This window comes from Ovis aries, chromosome 10 (assembly GCF_016772045.2).
Source record: "Ovis aries strain OAR_USU_Benz2616 breed Rambouillet chromosome 10, ARS-UI_Ramb_v3.0, whole genome shotgun sequence".
NCBI classification, from domain to species: Eukaryota; Metazoa; Chordata; class Mammalia; order Artiodactyla; family Bovidae; genus Ovis; species Ovis aries.
In genome coordinates, this window is record NC_056063.1 from 36,105,189 (window position 1) to 36,121,565 (window position 16,377).

The 16,377-nt window shown below is 41.7% G+C and overlaps 1 protein-coding gene across 6 annotated transcripts in view; it reads right to left on the minus strand.

Moving 5' to 3' along the window:
* IFT88 (intraflagellar transport 88) overlaps positions 1–16,377 on the minus strand; it is a 63,639-nt gene that overhangs the window by 13,506 nt on the left and 33,756 nt on the right. For all 6 annotated transcript variants that reach the window (XM_027973676.2, XM_060394489.1, XM_027973675.2 and 3 more), the window contains 8 exons: positions 11,437–11,523; positions 10,955–11,054; positions 7,653–7,739; positions 4,853–5,039; positions 3,895–4,003; positions 2,485–2,635; positions 1,907–2,022; positions 517–569 (listed from right to left, as the gene is read on the minus strand). In XM_027973676.2, coding sequence (XP_027829477.1) covers positions 517–569; positions 1,907–2,022; positions 2,485–2,635; positions 3,895–4,003; positions 4,853–5,039; positions 7,653–7,739; positions 10,955–11,054; positions 11,437–11,523 — 890 coding nt within the window. The remainder of the gene's footprint in view (positions 1–516; positions 570–1,906; positions 2,023–2,484; positions 2,636–3,894; positions 4,004–4,852; positions 5,040–7,652; positions 7,740–10,954; positions 11,055–11,436; positions 11,524–16,377) is intronic.

A 16,377-nucleotide genomic window follows, 5' to 3' on the forward strand; every position in this document is an offset into this window, starting at 1 on the left:
TAAAGTAATTTAGCTTCACATATCAGCAAAGAATAAAAAAAAGTGAATTTTGGATCAAAGATGTTTGCAAAAATCTCAGGAAATAGCTTTGGCCCTGTGTAGGCCTCCGTGTACAAGAGCGCGGCCGCCCTCAGAGTCTGGCGGGAATGACCAAGGTTAAGCAGGAGCGTCCAGCTCGGCTTTGCCGGGTTAGCTGAGGCAGCTTCTCTTCCCCTAACCTACACATCGGAGCTCAGCCCAGAGGACCTCACACATACACTTCACAGACGGGCGTTCTGTGAGTTCAGGCAACTGATGTAATAAAAATGTGTGTACACAGAGAGGTTATACTGCCAACAGGAACATAACTTTTTTCCTTATTGTGGTAACCACTGTGTCTTTCATATAATGCCTCAAATATGTGTGCTTATCAAAAGTTAATATTAATAAATACACAAAATCAGAACACATGTATATACATAATGACCTAAATGACAGAAAGAAGCAACATATATTAAAATGAATAAGAGCATTTACCACTTCTTCTAAAACAACTAGCTACCATCAGCTGCCATTTCACTTGTGTAGGCCTATAAAAGAAATAAATTAGATGAAATTAGATGAAACAAAAATAATCTGTGGTCATACAACTTTATAAAGCCATTTACCTATACTATCTTCTGATTACTTTTTGATATATGATTAGATCATTTTGTTATTAAAAGCAGCATATATATAATGTCCTTCACCATCATCTGCTGTATTTTGATATCAGGAGATTTAGATTCAGAGTCCTTCAACCTAACTCACACCTTCATTTAGCTGTAAGAATAAAGCTCATCAATCTGGGTAAAGTTCTCAGCATTCTATATTAAACCTTTGCCAGTTCTTTGGCTTAGTACCTCGGGCTTGGAAACTGAGCCTTAGGCTTGCAAATTTAGTACCTAAAGGCAATTTTTGACCTTGTATTTGAACAATTAGACTTCAACTAAAAATAAAGTAAAAAAGAATTCTACTCATCCTTTTTTTATCCCCTTAAAAAGAAATAAATGAATTTTTTTTCTAAAACAAACATGACCAGGATTTCTAAAGACTACTATTAAAAATTTCTAAGAAAAAATTTGACAAAATAAAAGACTAGGGAATAATTAATGTTCTCCTCACTTTATTTTTCCAAATCAAATATGTAGTTGATTTACAGTATTAGTTTCAAGTGTACAGCATAGTGATTCAAATGACTCCATTTAAAGTTGTTCTAAAATATAGCCTATATTCCCTGTGCTGCACAATATGGCTTTGTGTCTTATTTATCCTCGTAACCACTCCCTCCCCACCTTGTCCTCCACCTCCATTTTCCCACATTTAATGTTAAAATTCAGTTAGGCCAAATACAAAGCAGAACATGGTATAACCCAATTATTTTTGAATCAGACATGTATAGAACATTCTGATATGAACTTAAAGCCATCTTTAAAAGTTTCATTCTTAATATATAATATACGGAGAAGGCAATGGCAAACCACTTCAGTGTTCTTGCCTTAAGAAAACCACAAACAGTATGAAAAGGCAAAAAGATATGACACTAAACTGTATAATGCATATCAATTATAAATTGAGACAAGTGAAACATTTCTATTAGGGTTCTTTCAGAAATTAAACCCTGCCCTTGGACTGAGATAGTAATTTTCTAATTGACAAAGAAATAATAGTTGCTTGCTGAGATGTGAAAAACATGAAGTACCTTAAAGAAGTTTTTTTTTTAACTTGTGCATAAAAAGTAAATATATTTATCACAATAAAGACTGAGTCAAATGAAACACAGAAAATGGAAATGACGAATGAATGTTCACTATAACTGTTCAGGAGACCAGCACGTCTATCAGATTTCAGGCATTTAACTAAACACAAAATCATAACAGTTACTTACTGTATAAGAGAAGCTCTTTCAAAGTACTGAATGGCTTTTTCACAAAACTGGGTGTCAATGTAATAGGCCCCGAGCCACTCGATGACCTCAATGTTGGACGGGAAATACCTATACGACTGGAGAGTGAACTAGTCAACAACGGTTCAGTCTGCAGCATTTACCCACTGGCCACAGTAATTTACCCAGTGTGACATGTCTTAATTAAAACACACCAGCTGTCAGAAGCACTGTACAAGCTTTGAAACTGCAAAAGATTTGGAGAACTTAAGATTCGCTTGACACATTTTTCAGTTATCTATAAACATCTTTTTAATGTACTGATACACAATCTGAGTCAAATTAAATATGTAATAGATTCAAACGCAATGAAATCATCCTTCAGGAGAAAAATGAGTTTGAACTTTTTATTTTTATTTTTTATTAAAATCAATCAATAACTAACTTTATATTCCACAGATGCTTTACTTTAAATCACTACTCATTTAAAAGCTAATAAGCATTTCTAATTTCTAAAACTTAAAAGGCCTGCTGTCTTCTTTAAAATAACTCATGGAAGGTAGGCAAGACCACACACCCACCTCGTAGTAGTACTGGAACGCTTGGGACTTATCCCCCTCGCTGTCATACAGCCCTCCCAGTTTAGACAGGGCCCTGGAGTCAGTGGGAACAACGCTGATCAGCTGCATCAACCATTCCATAGCTTGACTGGGATCTTCCATTAACTCGTATCTTAGACAACTTTAATTAAGGATAACATAATTTTTCTAAATTCATTGATCAAGAAGCAAACCTAAAGCCAACATTTCAATAAAAATGTTTCTTAGTCTATACTAATGTGCTATGTAACACTGTTTACTCCAGGTTTTCTTCAGAGATGAGGATGAAAAATGGGGTCTCACTGGAAACAGCACTTCTGTCCCTGTGTACACCTTGCTTTTCCTTCTGCTTCATCACTACCCACTAAGATCACCACATTTCTACAAGAATTAACAGTGTGCTGTTTTATTCAACATCTTATCCAAAATTTGTTCTTAACAAAGACACGTGGATGCTGTGTTCAATTATTCACCCTCTCTTAACATGAGCAACATTTTAAAAGAATGGTTTCTGTGTACTTTCCGATGAGTTTTTTCTAATTATAGTACAAGCCCAAGACAGCTTTTTGTAGCTCTGTACCTTGTAAATCCTCTGCATACATTAAAATAATGTATTCATACCAATACTTACAGACTATTAATTATTTTGTATTAGCTACCTTAATGAAAATATTTCAATCCAAAGTTTCACTGAAAAATAAGTCTTCTATTTTTAATGATGACAAACATGACACCACAAGAAAAACATAAAAATAAGGAAATGTATTCAAATAGCCTCAAACACATCAATTGTTTGTCTGGATCCAAACTGATCAGGAAGAAGACACCAGCAGGTCATAACAGTGACATCTCAGGAGAAAAGAACTCAACAAAACAAAAAAGGCTAAAAGAAATAACAAACACTATCTGCTCTACAACTAAAATTTTTTAGCCAAAAAATTTTATCTACCCTACCAGAAGAACAGGAGACAATATGTAAAACATTATTATTTCTGATTTTTTGGCACAATGAACAGGTTGTAGGATCTTAGTTTCCTGGCCAGGAATCAAATCCAGGGCCTGGCAGTGAGAGCATACAGTCCTAACCACTGGGCTACCACGGAGCTCCCTGAAGGGTCTAATTTATGCTCAGTGAAGAGCTTGTGTGGACTTGATGACACCCAATTACTTCAATTATTATTTCTAAAGATTAATAATAGCTGCCACTTCTAAATAATTCCTCCTATAATGCACATGACCCTTTAAAACAGGATCACTCAAATAATATTTTCATCACATATTAAACTGATAGCTAGATTTTAAAATATATCCCCATCAATTACTTCACTGGTTAAGCTTATCTAGTAAGTCACCAGCTGAGTGAATTAATGAAACCATTCTTAAGGAAGATACACATTTGCTATCTGGTAAAGGACCTGGGCGCTGTTTCTTAGGATTGCATGAAGTTTCAGGAAACAGTCCAAAGCTTCATCAAGCCGGTTTAGCTTCTTATAGGTAAGGCCTCGAAAAGAAGGAAAAGAAAAAACATAAATTATAAATACTAGCACTCGTAGTAATTTTCTCAAAGTAACAGAATGAATATTTAAACATGGTAAATATTCATCCAGAAGACAAAATAAAAATGAACACAATTTGTTAAAAAGGGAGAGAAGATAGGAAATTCCATTGATGTTTGGGAGACACCAAACATGCCCAAAGCTTTCATAATTTAAAATGGGGAGTGGGGCAGGAATGACAAATGGATAGAAAGGATATAACAAACAGTTCAGAAACGAGCTGGGTTACAGAATTCAGTCAGTGGGCATTTGAGGTTGAGGACAGCTAAGGAACAAGTCGTAAAAGTGGCAGGACAAGTGACCAAGTATGATGAAAAACCCAGAGTCCTCTCGAATTTTTCCTTTTTTTTGAATAAATTCATAATTTATTCAAAAAACAGAAAAAACAAAGCTACATAAGTATGAAAAGAAAACAGAAGAAAATGATTTTGTAATCTTGAGGTGGGGAAGGGCTTCATAAAGCAATAAACAAATAAGCTACAAGTTTTCAAAAGCCAAATATGACTACATAAAACAGAAAAATTCCCTTTCACGAAAGAACTAATAAAGCTCCTTCAAGCAATGGACTAGGAGACACATTTAAATGCATGAAGAAGCTAAAACAGGTGCCTGGTGAGCGACCTCCTGCCCCAAGGGCTCTACACTTGCCCTTCTTCTACCTACCCCTTCCTTCACATGCAGCTTCACTGTCTGCCTATGCCACTAAAACTGCTCATTCCTCCCTGCCAGCTCCTCTCACCCAGCCCCAACCCAGGAGGGTGGAAAAAAAAGGGCAACTTTCCCATTTTACTCACCAATGTTATAAAGCGCTTCAGTGCAAGAACAGTCATTTCTTAGAGCCTCTTTATAGAACTCGGCTGCCTTCTCATAGTCTCCATTTGCAAAGACTGTATTCCCTTTATTAGTAAGAGCCGACGGATTATATCTGTCAGAGTTCACAGCTAAATCTGCATAGCTACTGGCTTGTGCAAATTCATTTTCCTAAATAAAGTATCAAACACACAAATTACCTGAAGCTCTTCACACCTTCTCTGACTCTTCTGAGATTACAGACATGATAAATGGACTTTCTGAAATTACAGATAGGAGAAATACACATTTTACATATCCTGGTCTTGCCAGACTCATCCTACAGATGAGTTTTAATCATCAAGAAGTTTCTTATGAATGACTTCTCCACAGTCATGGTCTGAACACCCCACCACTCAGAAGTCAGTGGCTCCATCTCCTGTCACCATATGAGCTCCCCACGCCTACAACACCCAGACAGCTACCAAGGCACCACTGCCCCCACCGCCACCCTGGCTGCATGGCCCATGGATCCCTGCATCACCACAGTCCACGGCCTCCACTCTATCCCCAGTGTCACTCTGACACTGCCTGACAAGGACACGGCCGTCCTTCACCTGCCCTGTGCAGGCCTCTCACATAACTGCTGGTGCCTCGTCATCTTGGCTGAGGGAGGGACCCAGCTTCCCACCTCCCCTCCCCTGTGGTTCTTGTCCAGCGGCTGTGGGGCTCCAGCATGTGAGGCAGCACCACCCTCCCTCACCCTGGTGAAGGTCCTTCCTGGTCTACAGCTGCAGGGCTGGTGCGGAGACGCCCCTGGGCCCCAGGCTGTCCTCACTCGCTCCCTGCCACAAAGTCCAGTTCTTCCTCCTGCTGATGACCATGGCCCAGATCTGTGCCAGGCTGAGCAGTGGGCCACAGAGGGGGCAGCCACGTCCCAGGGACCTCTCCACCAAGCTGACGGGCACTGGGGTGTTTCCAGCCACTTACGGTTATCATAAGCGACACTGCTCTGAGCACACACATATGAGAACCTGTGGGGACTCTGCACTGTGATTTATGAATCAGTACCTATCAGTTGGGTGCTGCTGCCATAAACACTGAAACATGCAACACTGTCTACTGGATTAGGTTGCAGGAAAAGCAGTGAAGGGTTGCTGCAGAGGTGATGAGCCAGGAATGGAGGCTAGAAATGGCTTTGAGCCTGATGCTATGGCTGGATGACCTCAGGGTCCTGGGGTGGGGGGGCGGGGAGCACCAAGGGGCGGGGAGAGCAAGACTCAAGAGCTGCCTTGAGGACAACCGCGCCCTCCCCACCCTCCACCCAGTGCACCCACCCCCGCGCCGCCCCCCCCCCCGCCACCTTTCCCAATAGGACAACAAACTCCATGCGCACAGGGGCCTCTGCTCTCACGGACCCTGGCAGATGAGCAAGCAGTTTTGTGAGATGGAAGGAGCACCTCCCAGCCTCAGGTGATGGGATGCCAGGTAAATCCAGGCCCTTCAGGCAGGATGTGAGGGGGCCTTAGTGACTTCAAGCACTAAGTCTTATTACAGAGCAACAGACCGCGCACTGGACACGAGCCGCACACCTTGGACTATGTCACCCACGTGACACCCCAGACTGGTCACTCTACCTCAAACACTCCCACAGAACCAGGAGCAGTGAGTCACTGGTCAGAGGCTACAGTGGCTCTGCTTGGCTGACCACTCAGTTCTCCTCCTCCTTGTAAGTTTTTCTTGGTCTCTTCCTGCACACTCATCCAAGCTGATAAAATCTGGTCAGGAAGTAAACCATCTTCACAAAGTCCACTGAAGATTTTCTAAATCTAACGGGCTGGCTGCAGCGGAGACCTGTCCAGGAACAGCTGGGAATGCCAGGTTCTGGCCTTGCAGTCAGCCCGCTCGTGACCCTGGGGCAGGCAGGGGCCCCTCCTGGGAGCAGCTGCAGGTACAAAGGCCCAGACCTACCCCAGCAGGGAAGGTCCTCAGGGTCAGTTGAGGCGTCAAGTGATGGCATGAAGGCCAAGCCCTCTCTCTCCCCTCCCTGCCCCTATAGGACCCCTACCTCCAGCCTGGGATCTCTGTTCTCCCGCACCGGCTCTCTGCTCGCAAGAATCCTGCTTCCTTTCGTGCCTCCCACCCATCAGAGTCATCACACTGTGAGCTTCTCCTCTCCTGTCTCCATCTGACTGGCACTCTGGCCTCCTCAATCCCCACCCTGCACTCTGTGCCCTACTTGTTCCCTGAACACATAGCTGCTGTCTTCATACCAGAGCTGGGCCTTCAACAACAGTCACTCTCACAGTTCTGGAGGCTGGAGGGCAAGGATCGAGGGGCCAGCAGGCCTGGTATCTAACAAGGGCCATGTCCAGACCTGCAGGTGCCCACTTGCTGTGTCCTCAGAGGGCAGGGCTCTGGTCTCCTCTTCTTCTAACAAAGGCACAAATCCCCTCACAGCCTTGGCTAAACCTAAGCCCCTAGCTCCAAATACCATCACATGGGGTGTGAGGGCTGCAAATATGAACCTGGGGGAGATGATCCTCCTATTCACGGCATCTATTATCAAAGCTTAAACCTCCAAGAGACAACCAGCCAAGTCCATCTCTCATCCTGACGTCCCAGCTGGGATCAGTTCCAAGGTCCTCATTCCAGGACAGCCCTTGCCCTCCTGTCCACAAAGCCAGTCCAGCACCCCTGGACCTCACCCTGGTGTCATGCTCCCCCAGCTCCTCCAGAGCCTTGCCTTGGCACCAGCACAAAAATACATGGCTCCAATACGTGCTTGTGAAAAGCAGAACTCACCAAGTAATACAGGAAAGAGAGGTTGGTGGCAGCTGCACTCTTCACTCTACTGTCCTTTTTTTCAAACATTTTTAAGGTCTCCACAGCCTAGAAATGAAAAATCTGCAAGTTGTTACCCTGTAACATGACAGCACTTAGACTGACGTAGGGGACAAGATTAGCGTACCTGGACAGAGGACCCAGAAAGGCCAGGGGTGGCTAGTGTGTTAAGGAGAACAGGTGACAGGTCAGGAAATCAGTGATTATCAGGACTTGTGAAAAAGGACAAACTAGAAGCAGTTAAAATTTCACAAAGGTCCCCTCACTTCAAGGCAAACAGATGGAGAAACAATGGAATCAGTGACAGACTTTATTTTCTTGGGCTCCAAAATCACTGCAGACAGTGACTGCAGCCATGAAATTAAAAGCTCCTTGGAAGAAAAGCTATGACATACCTAGACAGTGTATTAAAATGCAGAGACACTGCTTTGCCAACAAAAGTCCATAGAGTCAAAGCTATGGTTTTTCCTGTAGTTATGTATGGATATGAGAGTTGGACCATAAAGAAGGCTGAGCACCAAAGAACTGATGCTTTCAAACTCTGGTGTTGGAGAAGACTCTTGAGAGTCCCTTGGACTGCAAGGAGATCCAACCAGTCAATCCTAAAGGAAATCAACCCTGAATATTCACTGGAAGGACTGATGCTGAAGCTGAAGCTCCAATACTTTGGCCACCTGATGAGAAGAGCTGACTCATTGGAAAAGACGCTGATGCTGGGAAAGATTGAAGGCAGGAAGAGAAGGGGGAGACAAAGGATGAGATGGTTGGATGGCATCACTGACTCAGTGGACCCAAGTTTCAGCAAGCTCCAAGAGATAGTGAAGGACAGGGAAGCCTGGCATGCTGCAGTCCATTGGGTCGCAAAGAGTTGGACACAACTGAGCGACTGAACAACAACAAGAAATAGTGAAGTTACGAACACAACTGGTGGGTCCACAGACGATTAGATTTGGCTGAGAGAGCAATGACAGTGGTTCTGTGAACCTGTGATGTAGTCAGTGTTTACCTAAAGAAGACCATCTTCTCTCAGAGAACAATTAGAAAAGTCAGATAACTCACTAAAAATACTTTTGAGGGCACAGGAGAGCTACTGAGGCAACAGAATTTGAAGCCAAGATTCAACAAACACTGAGCCTAAATAAGCACAGTGAAAGAAAAGGCTGAGAAACATTCTTAAAACATGAGGGCCCTGTGGATGGAGGTGAAGAGAGGGACAGACATGATTGCAGCCCCAGGAAAGGAGACACAGCTGAACAGCCTCAAAAGTGGGATAGGAGCGATTCCGGAGCATTACAAAGTGACCTGCTGCAGATCCAAATGTGACTACACTCTGCATCAAGAAGACTTTAAAGCATGTTCTTAACCCTCTGCAAGTATGAGATGTCCCGACCAAGCAGGACACATGGGATGTCAAGACTTAGAAGAAATAACAAAAGTATTTAGAACCTCCAATATCCACTTAAAAACATGGACAGAATAAAAACATATTTCATATTTTAAGATTCTAAACTATAATATTCTGAAAAGACTACATAATAGTGAATAGTGATTAGTGAAGTCACTCAGTCGTGTCCAACTCTTTGCGACCCCATGGACTGTAGCCCACCAGACTCCTCCATCCATGGGATTCTCCAGGCAAGAATCCTGGAGTGGGTTGCCATTTCCTTCTCCAGGGGATCTTCCCGAGCCGGGGATCGAACCCAGGTCTCCCACATTGCAGGCAGATGCTTTAACCTCTGAGCCACCAGGGAAGCCTGACTACATAATGAAATTCTAATAGAAGGAACATTCTCAGGTATTTTTGGCTCTGAAGTAGGCAGTTTTCAAAACGTTCTTTACATGTTTTATGAATGTATCCAACATTTGTTTTCACAAGTAAAATAATATAAATGTATTTATAAATGAAACTGATAAAAGTTAATAAAATTTAGTTGTAAATAGAAAAACAAATAATGAAAATAAACAGTGTTAGTTTGGGGTTTTTTATCCCCCCCAAGAAGAATTGTTGTGGCTATTCAGTTGCTAAGTCATGTCTGACTCTTTGTGGCCCCATGAACTGCAGCACACCAGGCTTCCTTGTCTTTCACTATCTCCTGCAGTTTGCTCAAACTCATGTCCATTCAGTTGGAGATGTCATCCAACCATCTCATCCTCTGTTTCCCCTTTCTCCTCCTGCCCTCATTAGGAAAACAGGTAAATCTCTGTTTTGGTTTCTTTTCCTGGCTGATGCTGTCTGAAGCTACAGGCTTCAGCTTTCCTGAATGTGTCCATCTACCAATACTGGCCTTCACCCTGTCCATGTGCAGCTCTAATGGAGTTCTTTCTCTGAGATAAAGATGACCTCCCTAGCGGTCCAATGATTAGGACTCTGTGCTTCCACTGTTGGAGGCATGGCTCCATTCCTGATCAGGAACTAAAATCCCTGCAAGCTGCCTAGCATGGCCAAAAAAAGAAGGAAATAGGAGTAACAGGTCAAAATTAAAAACACAGCATTGTTAAAGGAAATTATGTTTAGAAATAAAAATATTAGGAGAAGGCAATGGCAACCCACTCCAGTACTCTTGCCTGGAGAATCCCATGGATGAAGGGGCATGGTAGGCTGCAGTTCACGGGGTCGCTAAGAGTCAGACATGACTGAGCAACTTTACTTTCACTTTTCACTTTCACGCATTGGAGAAGGAAATGGCAACCCACTCTAGTGTTCTTGCCTGGAGAATCCTAGGGACAGAGGAGCCTGTTGGGTGCTGTCTGTGGGGTCGCAGAGTCAGACATGACTGACGTGACTTAGCAGCAGCAGCAGCAGATGATCTCTGACTCAGCTGCTATACTTGAATATATAAATTGCATTTATTTTAATAAAGTTTGTAATTTTGTCCTTAAGCTATTAAAAAAAAAACTACTATTAAAAAAAATAAATAAATAAAAATAAAAATATTACTCTACTTCATAATAATCACAGGTAATAGTATTCTAGAAAAGAGTTTCATAATAATATCACTTTGATCATGAAATTCCATCTAAACACTTTTTTTTTTTGCTGGTTTTATTCATGAAATGAGAGCAAGTACACAAGCCGAGCAGACCCAGGGAGACGGTGACAACCAGGGGATCCAGCAGAGCTCCATCTCACCCACTCCACCCAGGGTCCCCGCCCGGCGGCTGACTGTATTCAGACCTACCCAAACACTAGGCTGTCAGAGCGAGCAGGCCTGGGAGGTGAGGGGGGCAGTCCCTGTGCATCTAAACACTTTTTTAAAACTTACTTGATTAAAGTCCTTTTGTCTCAGGTATGTAATTGCTTTGTTTATTTCCAGGTCATTTGCCAGCTCTACATACTGAGAGGCTTTCACAACTTCAACACACCTATAAAATAAAGCATAAAAAAGGTTATTTTAGGGGACTTCCCAGGTGGTACAGTGGTTAAGACTATGCACTCCCAATGAAGGGGGCATGGGTTAGACATGGGTCAGGGAACTAGACCCTACATGCTACAACTAAGAGTTCATATGCCGCAGCTCAAGACCCCTTGTACCCAACTAAGACCTGGCGCAAAATAAATAGATACGTAATTTTTAAAAACATTATAACTTTTAGAGTGTCCTTTGCTAATTTACCATATAATATGATTTGCTTGATAAGCAGAAATCACTATTTGCAATTATTTATTCATTTTTCTAATAACAAAATTTTAAATCAATAAAAGAAAACACCATGTCCATCCAATCACAGTGAATTTCTTTCTTACCAGTCATAACCTACAGCAAAGGATGTTTCAATTACAGGAGCAATGAGTTTTGCAGCTGTCATGATATACTTTTCTGCCATGGCTTTTCTACATCAAAAAAACAAAACAGTTTTATTTATAAATATGGTATAAAAAGTTTCAATTTACTCCTTAAAATATAAATTTATGCTACTGGAGAAGAGCAGAGAAACAGCTCTAGAAAGAATGAAGCAGCTGGGCAAAAGCGGAAATGTTGATCAGCTGTGGATGTGCCTGGTAGTGAAAGTAAAGTCTGATGCTGTAAAGAACAATACTGCATAGGAAGCTGGAATGTTACACCTATGAATCAAGGTAAATTGGATATGGTCAAGCAGGAGAGGGGAGAGTGAACACTGAGGTCTTAGGAATCAGTGAACTAAAATGGATGAGAATGGGTGAATTTAATCAGTCACCATTATATCTACTATTGTGGGCCAGAATTCTTTAGAAGAAATGGAGTAGCCCTCATAGTCAACGTAAGAGTCCAAAATGCAATACTTGGGGGCAATCTCAAAAACAACAGAATCATCTCGGCTCGTTTCCACGGCAAACCATTCAATATCACAGTAATCCAAGTCTATGCCCCAACCAGTAATGCTGAAGAAGCCGAAGTTGAGTGGTTCTATGAAGACCTACAAGACCTTCTAGAATGAACACCAAAAAAAGATGTCCTTTTCATCATAGGGGATTGGAATGCAAAAGTAGGAAGTCAAGAGACACCTAGAGCAACAGGCAAGGTTGACCTTGGAGTACAAAAGGAAGCAGGGCAAAGGCTAACAGAATTTTGCCAAGAAAATGCACTGGTCATAGCAAACACGCTCTTCCAACAACACAAGAGACGAGTCTAGACATGGACATCACCAGATGGTCAAATTATTTGCAGCCAAAGTTGGAGAAGCTATATACAGTCAGCAAAAAAAGACCAGGAGCTGACTGTGGCTCAGATCATCAGCTCCTTACTGCAAAATTCAGGCTTAAATTGAAGAAAGTAGGAAAAACCTCTAGTTTATGACTTAAATCAAATCATTTATGATTATACAGTGGAGATAACAAACAGATTCAAGGGATTCGATTTGGTAGGAAGACTGCCTGAAGAACTATGGATGGAGGTTCATAACATTGTACAGGACGGGGTGACCAAAACTATCCCCAAGAAAAAGAAATGCAAAAAGGCAAAGTGGTTGTCTGAGGGGGCCTTACAAACAGCTGACAAAAGAAGAGAAATGAAAGGCAAAGAAGAAAGGGAAAGATATATCCATGTGAATGCAGCACTCCAAAGACTATCAAGGAGAAATAAGAAAGCCTTCTTAAGTGAAGAATCAAAGAAATAGATGAAAACAATAGAATGGGAAAGACCAAAGATCTCTTCAAGAAAACTGGAGATACTAGGGGACTATTTCATGCAAAAATGGGTACAATAAAGGACAGAAATGGCAAGGACCTAACAGAAGCAGAAGAGATAAAGAAGAGGTGACAAGAATACACAGAAGAACTACACAAAAAAGGTATTAATGACCGGGATAACCACAATGGTGTGGTCACTTGCCTAGAGCCAAACATCCTGGAGTGTAAAATCAAGTGGGCCTTAGGAAGCATTACTGTGAAGAAAGGTAGCAGAGGTGATAGAATTCCAGATGAGCAATTTTAAATTCTAAAAGATGATGCTGTTAAAGTGTTCACTCAATATGCCAGCACATTTGGAAAACTCAGCAGTCGCCACTGGACTGGAAAAGGTCAGTTTTCATTCCAAATCCAAAGACAGGCAATGCCAAAGAATGTTCAAATTACTGCACAATTGCTCTCACCTCACATGACAGTAAGACTATGCTCAAAATCCTTCAAACTAGGCTTCAGCAGTACATGAACCGAGAACTTCCAGATGTACAAGCTGGGTTTAGAAAAGGCAGACGAACCCGAGATCAAATCACCAACATCTGGTGGATCACAGAAAAAGCAAGAGAATTCCAAAAAAACATCTACTTCTGCTTCAGTGATTATGCTAAAGCCACTGACTGTATGGATCACAACAAACCATGGAAAATTCTTAGACATGGGAATACTAGACCTCCTTACCTGCCTCCAGAGAATCCTGTATGCAGGTCAAGAAGCAACAGAACTGGACATGGAACAGCAGACTGGTTCCAAATCAGGAAAGGAGTACATCAGGGCTGTATATTGTCACCATGCTTATTTAACTTATATGCAGAGTACATCATGAGAAATGCTGAGCTAGATGAAGCACAAGCTGGAATCAAGATTGCCAGGAGAAATATCAACAATCTCAGATATGCAGATAACACCACCCTTATGGCAGAAAACGAAGAAGAACTAAAGAGCCTCCTGATGAAAGCCAAAGAGCAGAGTGAAAAAGCTGGCTTAAAACTCAACATTCAGAAAACTAAGATCATGGCATCTGGTGCCATCATTTCATAGCAAATAGATAGGGAAACAATGGAAACAGTGACAGACTTTATTTTTTTGGTCTCCAAAATCACTGCAGATGGTGATTGCAGCCATGAAATTAAAAGACACTTGTTCCTTCGAAAAAAAGCTAAGACTAACCTAGACAGCATATTAAAAAGCAGAGACATTACTTTATCAACAAAGGTCCATCTAGTCAAGGCTATGGTTTCTCCAGTAGTCATGTATGGATGTGAGAGTTGGACCATAAAGAAAGCTGAGCACCAAAGAATTGATGCTTTTGAACTGTGCTGTTGGAGAAGACTCTTGAGAGTCCCTTGGACAGCAAGGAGATCCAACCAATCCATCCTAAAGGAAATAAGTTCTGAATATTCATCGGAAGGACTGATGCTGAAGCTGAAACTCCAATACTTTTGGCCAACTGATGGGAAGAACTAACTCACTGGAAAAGAATCTGATGCTGAAAAAGATTGAAGGTGGGAGGAGGAGCGGCTGACAGAGGATGAGATGGTTGGATGGCATCACCAACTCAATGGACATGAGTTTGAGTAAGCTCCGGGAGTTGGTGATGGACAGGGAGGCCTGGCGTGCTGCAGTCCATGGGGTTGCAAAGAGTTGGACACAACTGAGCTGAACTGAACTGCTCCTTGGAAGAAAAGCTATAACAAGCATAGACAGTGTATTAAAAAGCAGAGATATCACTTTGCCAACAAAAGTCCATCTAGTCAAAGCTATGGTTTTTATAGTAATTGTGTACAGATGCTAGAGTAGGACCATAAAGAAGGCTGTGCACCAAAAATAGATGCTTTTGAACTGTGGTGTTGGAGAAGACTCTTGAGAGTCCCTTGGACTGCAAGAAGATCAAACCAGTCAATCCTAAAGGAAATCAACCCTGAATATTCATGGAAGGACTGATGCTAAAGTTCCAATACTTTGGCCAGCTGATGCGAACAGCTGACTGACTGGAAAAGACCCTGATGCTAGGAAAGATTGAGAGGAGGAAAAGCAGGCAACAGAGAATGAGATGGTTGCATAGCATCACTGACTTAATGGACGCGAGTTTGAGCAAGCTCCAGGAGATGGTGAAGGACAGGAAAGCCTGGTGCTGCAGTTTATGGGGTCACAAAGAGTCGGACAGGACCTAGCGACTGAACAACAATAACAACGAGCATAAACACTGTCTATGGGCAGCTATGTTAGCAATCTATTTACAAATCAGGTTGAAAACCACGACTGGGAAACGGGATTAGAAGGCCATGACAACCTGTGGGATCAGCAGTTCTTGGTCTGTGATGCCTCTGATGAAAGAAGAAAAGCAGGGAGTGGAAGGGGGAGGGAGGGACACAGGGGACAGACACAGGACTCTGCAGCTGAAGCTCTGGGACCTGTACCGTCTGGGGAAGTGAAAGAGTGAAAACCACCACTGAAGAAGCTGTGGTAAATACTAGAACTCAACTGCTACATGTCTCTACAGAGCTACCTAATCTTCACCTTTCATACAAATGGAGTCAGATTCACGTTTACTGTAGCATATGTATTTCATTCATTTTATGGCTAAATAATATTTCATTGTATGGATGGACCAGATATTTTTTATCCATTCATGTTTTGGACATTTGGGTTGCTTCCCTTCTTGGATGGCTGCTATGAACATTTGTTAAGTGACTGTGCAGATGTATGCTCTAATTTTAAGCATATTCATAACTGCTCATTGAAGCATTTTTATCATGGTTGCTTTAAAATTTATCAAATAATTCTAACATCTCTGTTATTTCAGTGTTGGCATCTATGGATTGTCTTTTTTTCACTGAGATCTTCCTGGTTCTTGGTTTGGTGAGTGATTACTGATCAAAACTTGGACATTTTGAGGAGTTCCCTAGCAACCTAGTTGTTAAGGTTCTGGGTTTTCACTGCCATGGTCTGGGTTCAATTCCTGGGTCAGGGAACTGAGATTTCCTGCAAGCTGAAGCACAGCCAAAAAAAAAAGAAAGAAAGAATTTTGACATTTTTGGTATATATATGATGATGGAATATTACTCAGCCATAAAAAAGAATGAAATAACGTCATGTGCAGCAACACTAATGGACCTAGAGATGATCATACTAAGTCAAATATGCTGTTTATATGTGGAATCTAAAAAAATGATACAAATGAACTTATTTACAAAACAGACTCACAGGTATAGAAAACAAAGGGGAATGGGGAGTGTATATATATTAATACATAGACAGTAAATCAACTGTTTCAATAAAAAGTTAAAAACAAAATAATGTTCATTCAGGATCTTCAATACTACTTTCACCTTGATTTTAAGGATTTGGGAAGTGATGTATTTTAAAGAGGCAAATGCTTTTGTATTTTATTTGGAAAAAACTGATAGGTAGAAAATAAAAAGACTGAGTTTTATTGAAATCTTCTGTTTTAGCTGTCTTTCTTGACATCACTCCAGCAGGCGGAGAAGAGATATCACCTCATCACTTGCAGATTAAAGGGAGACGCCC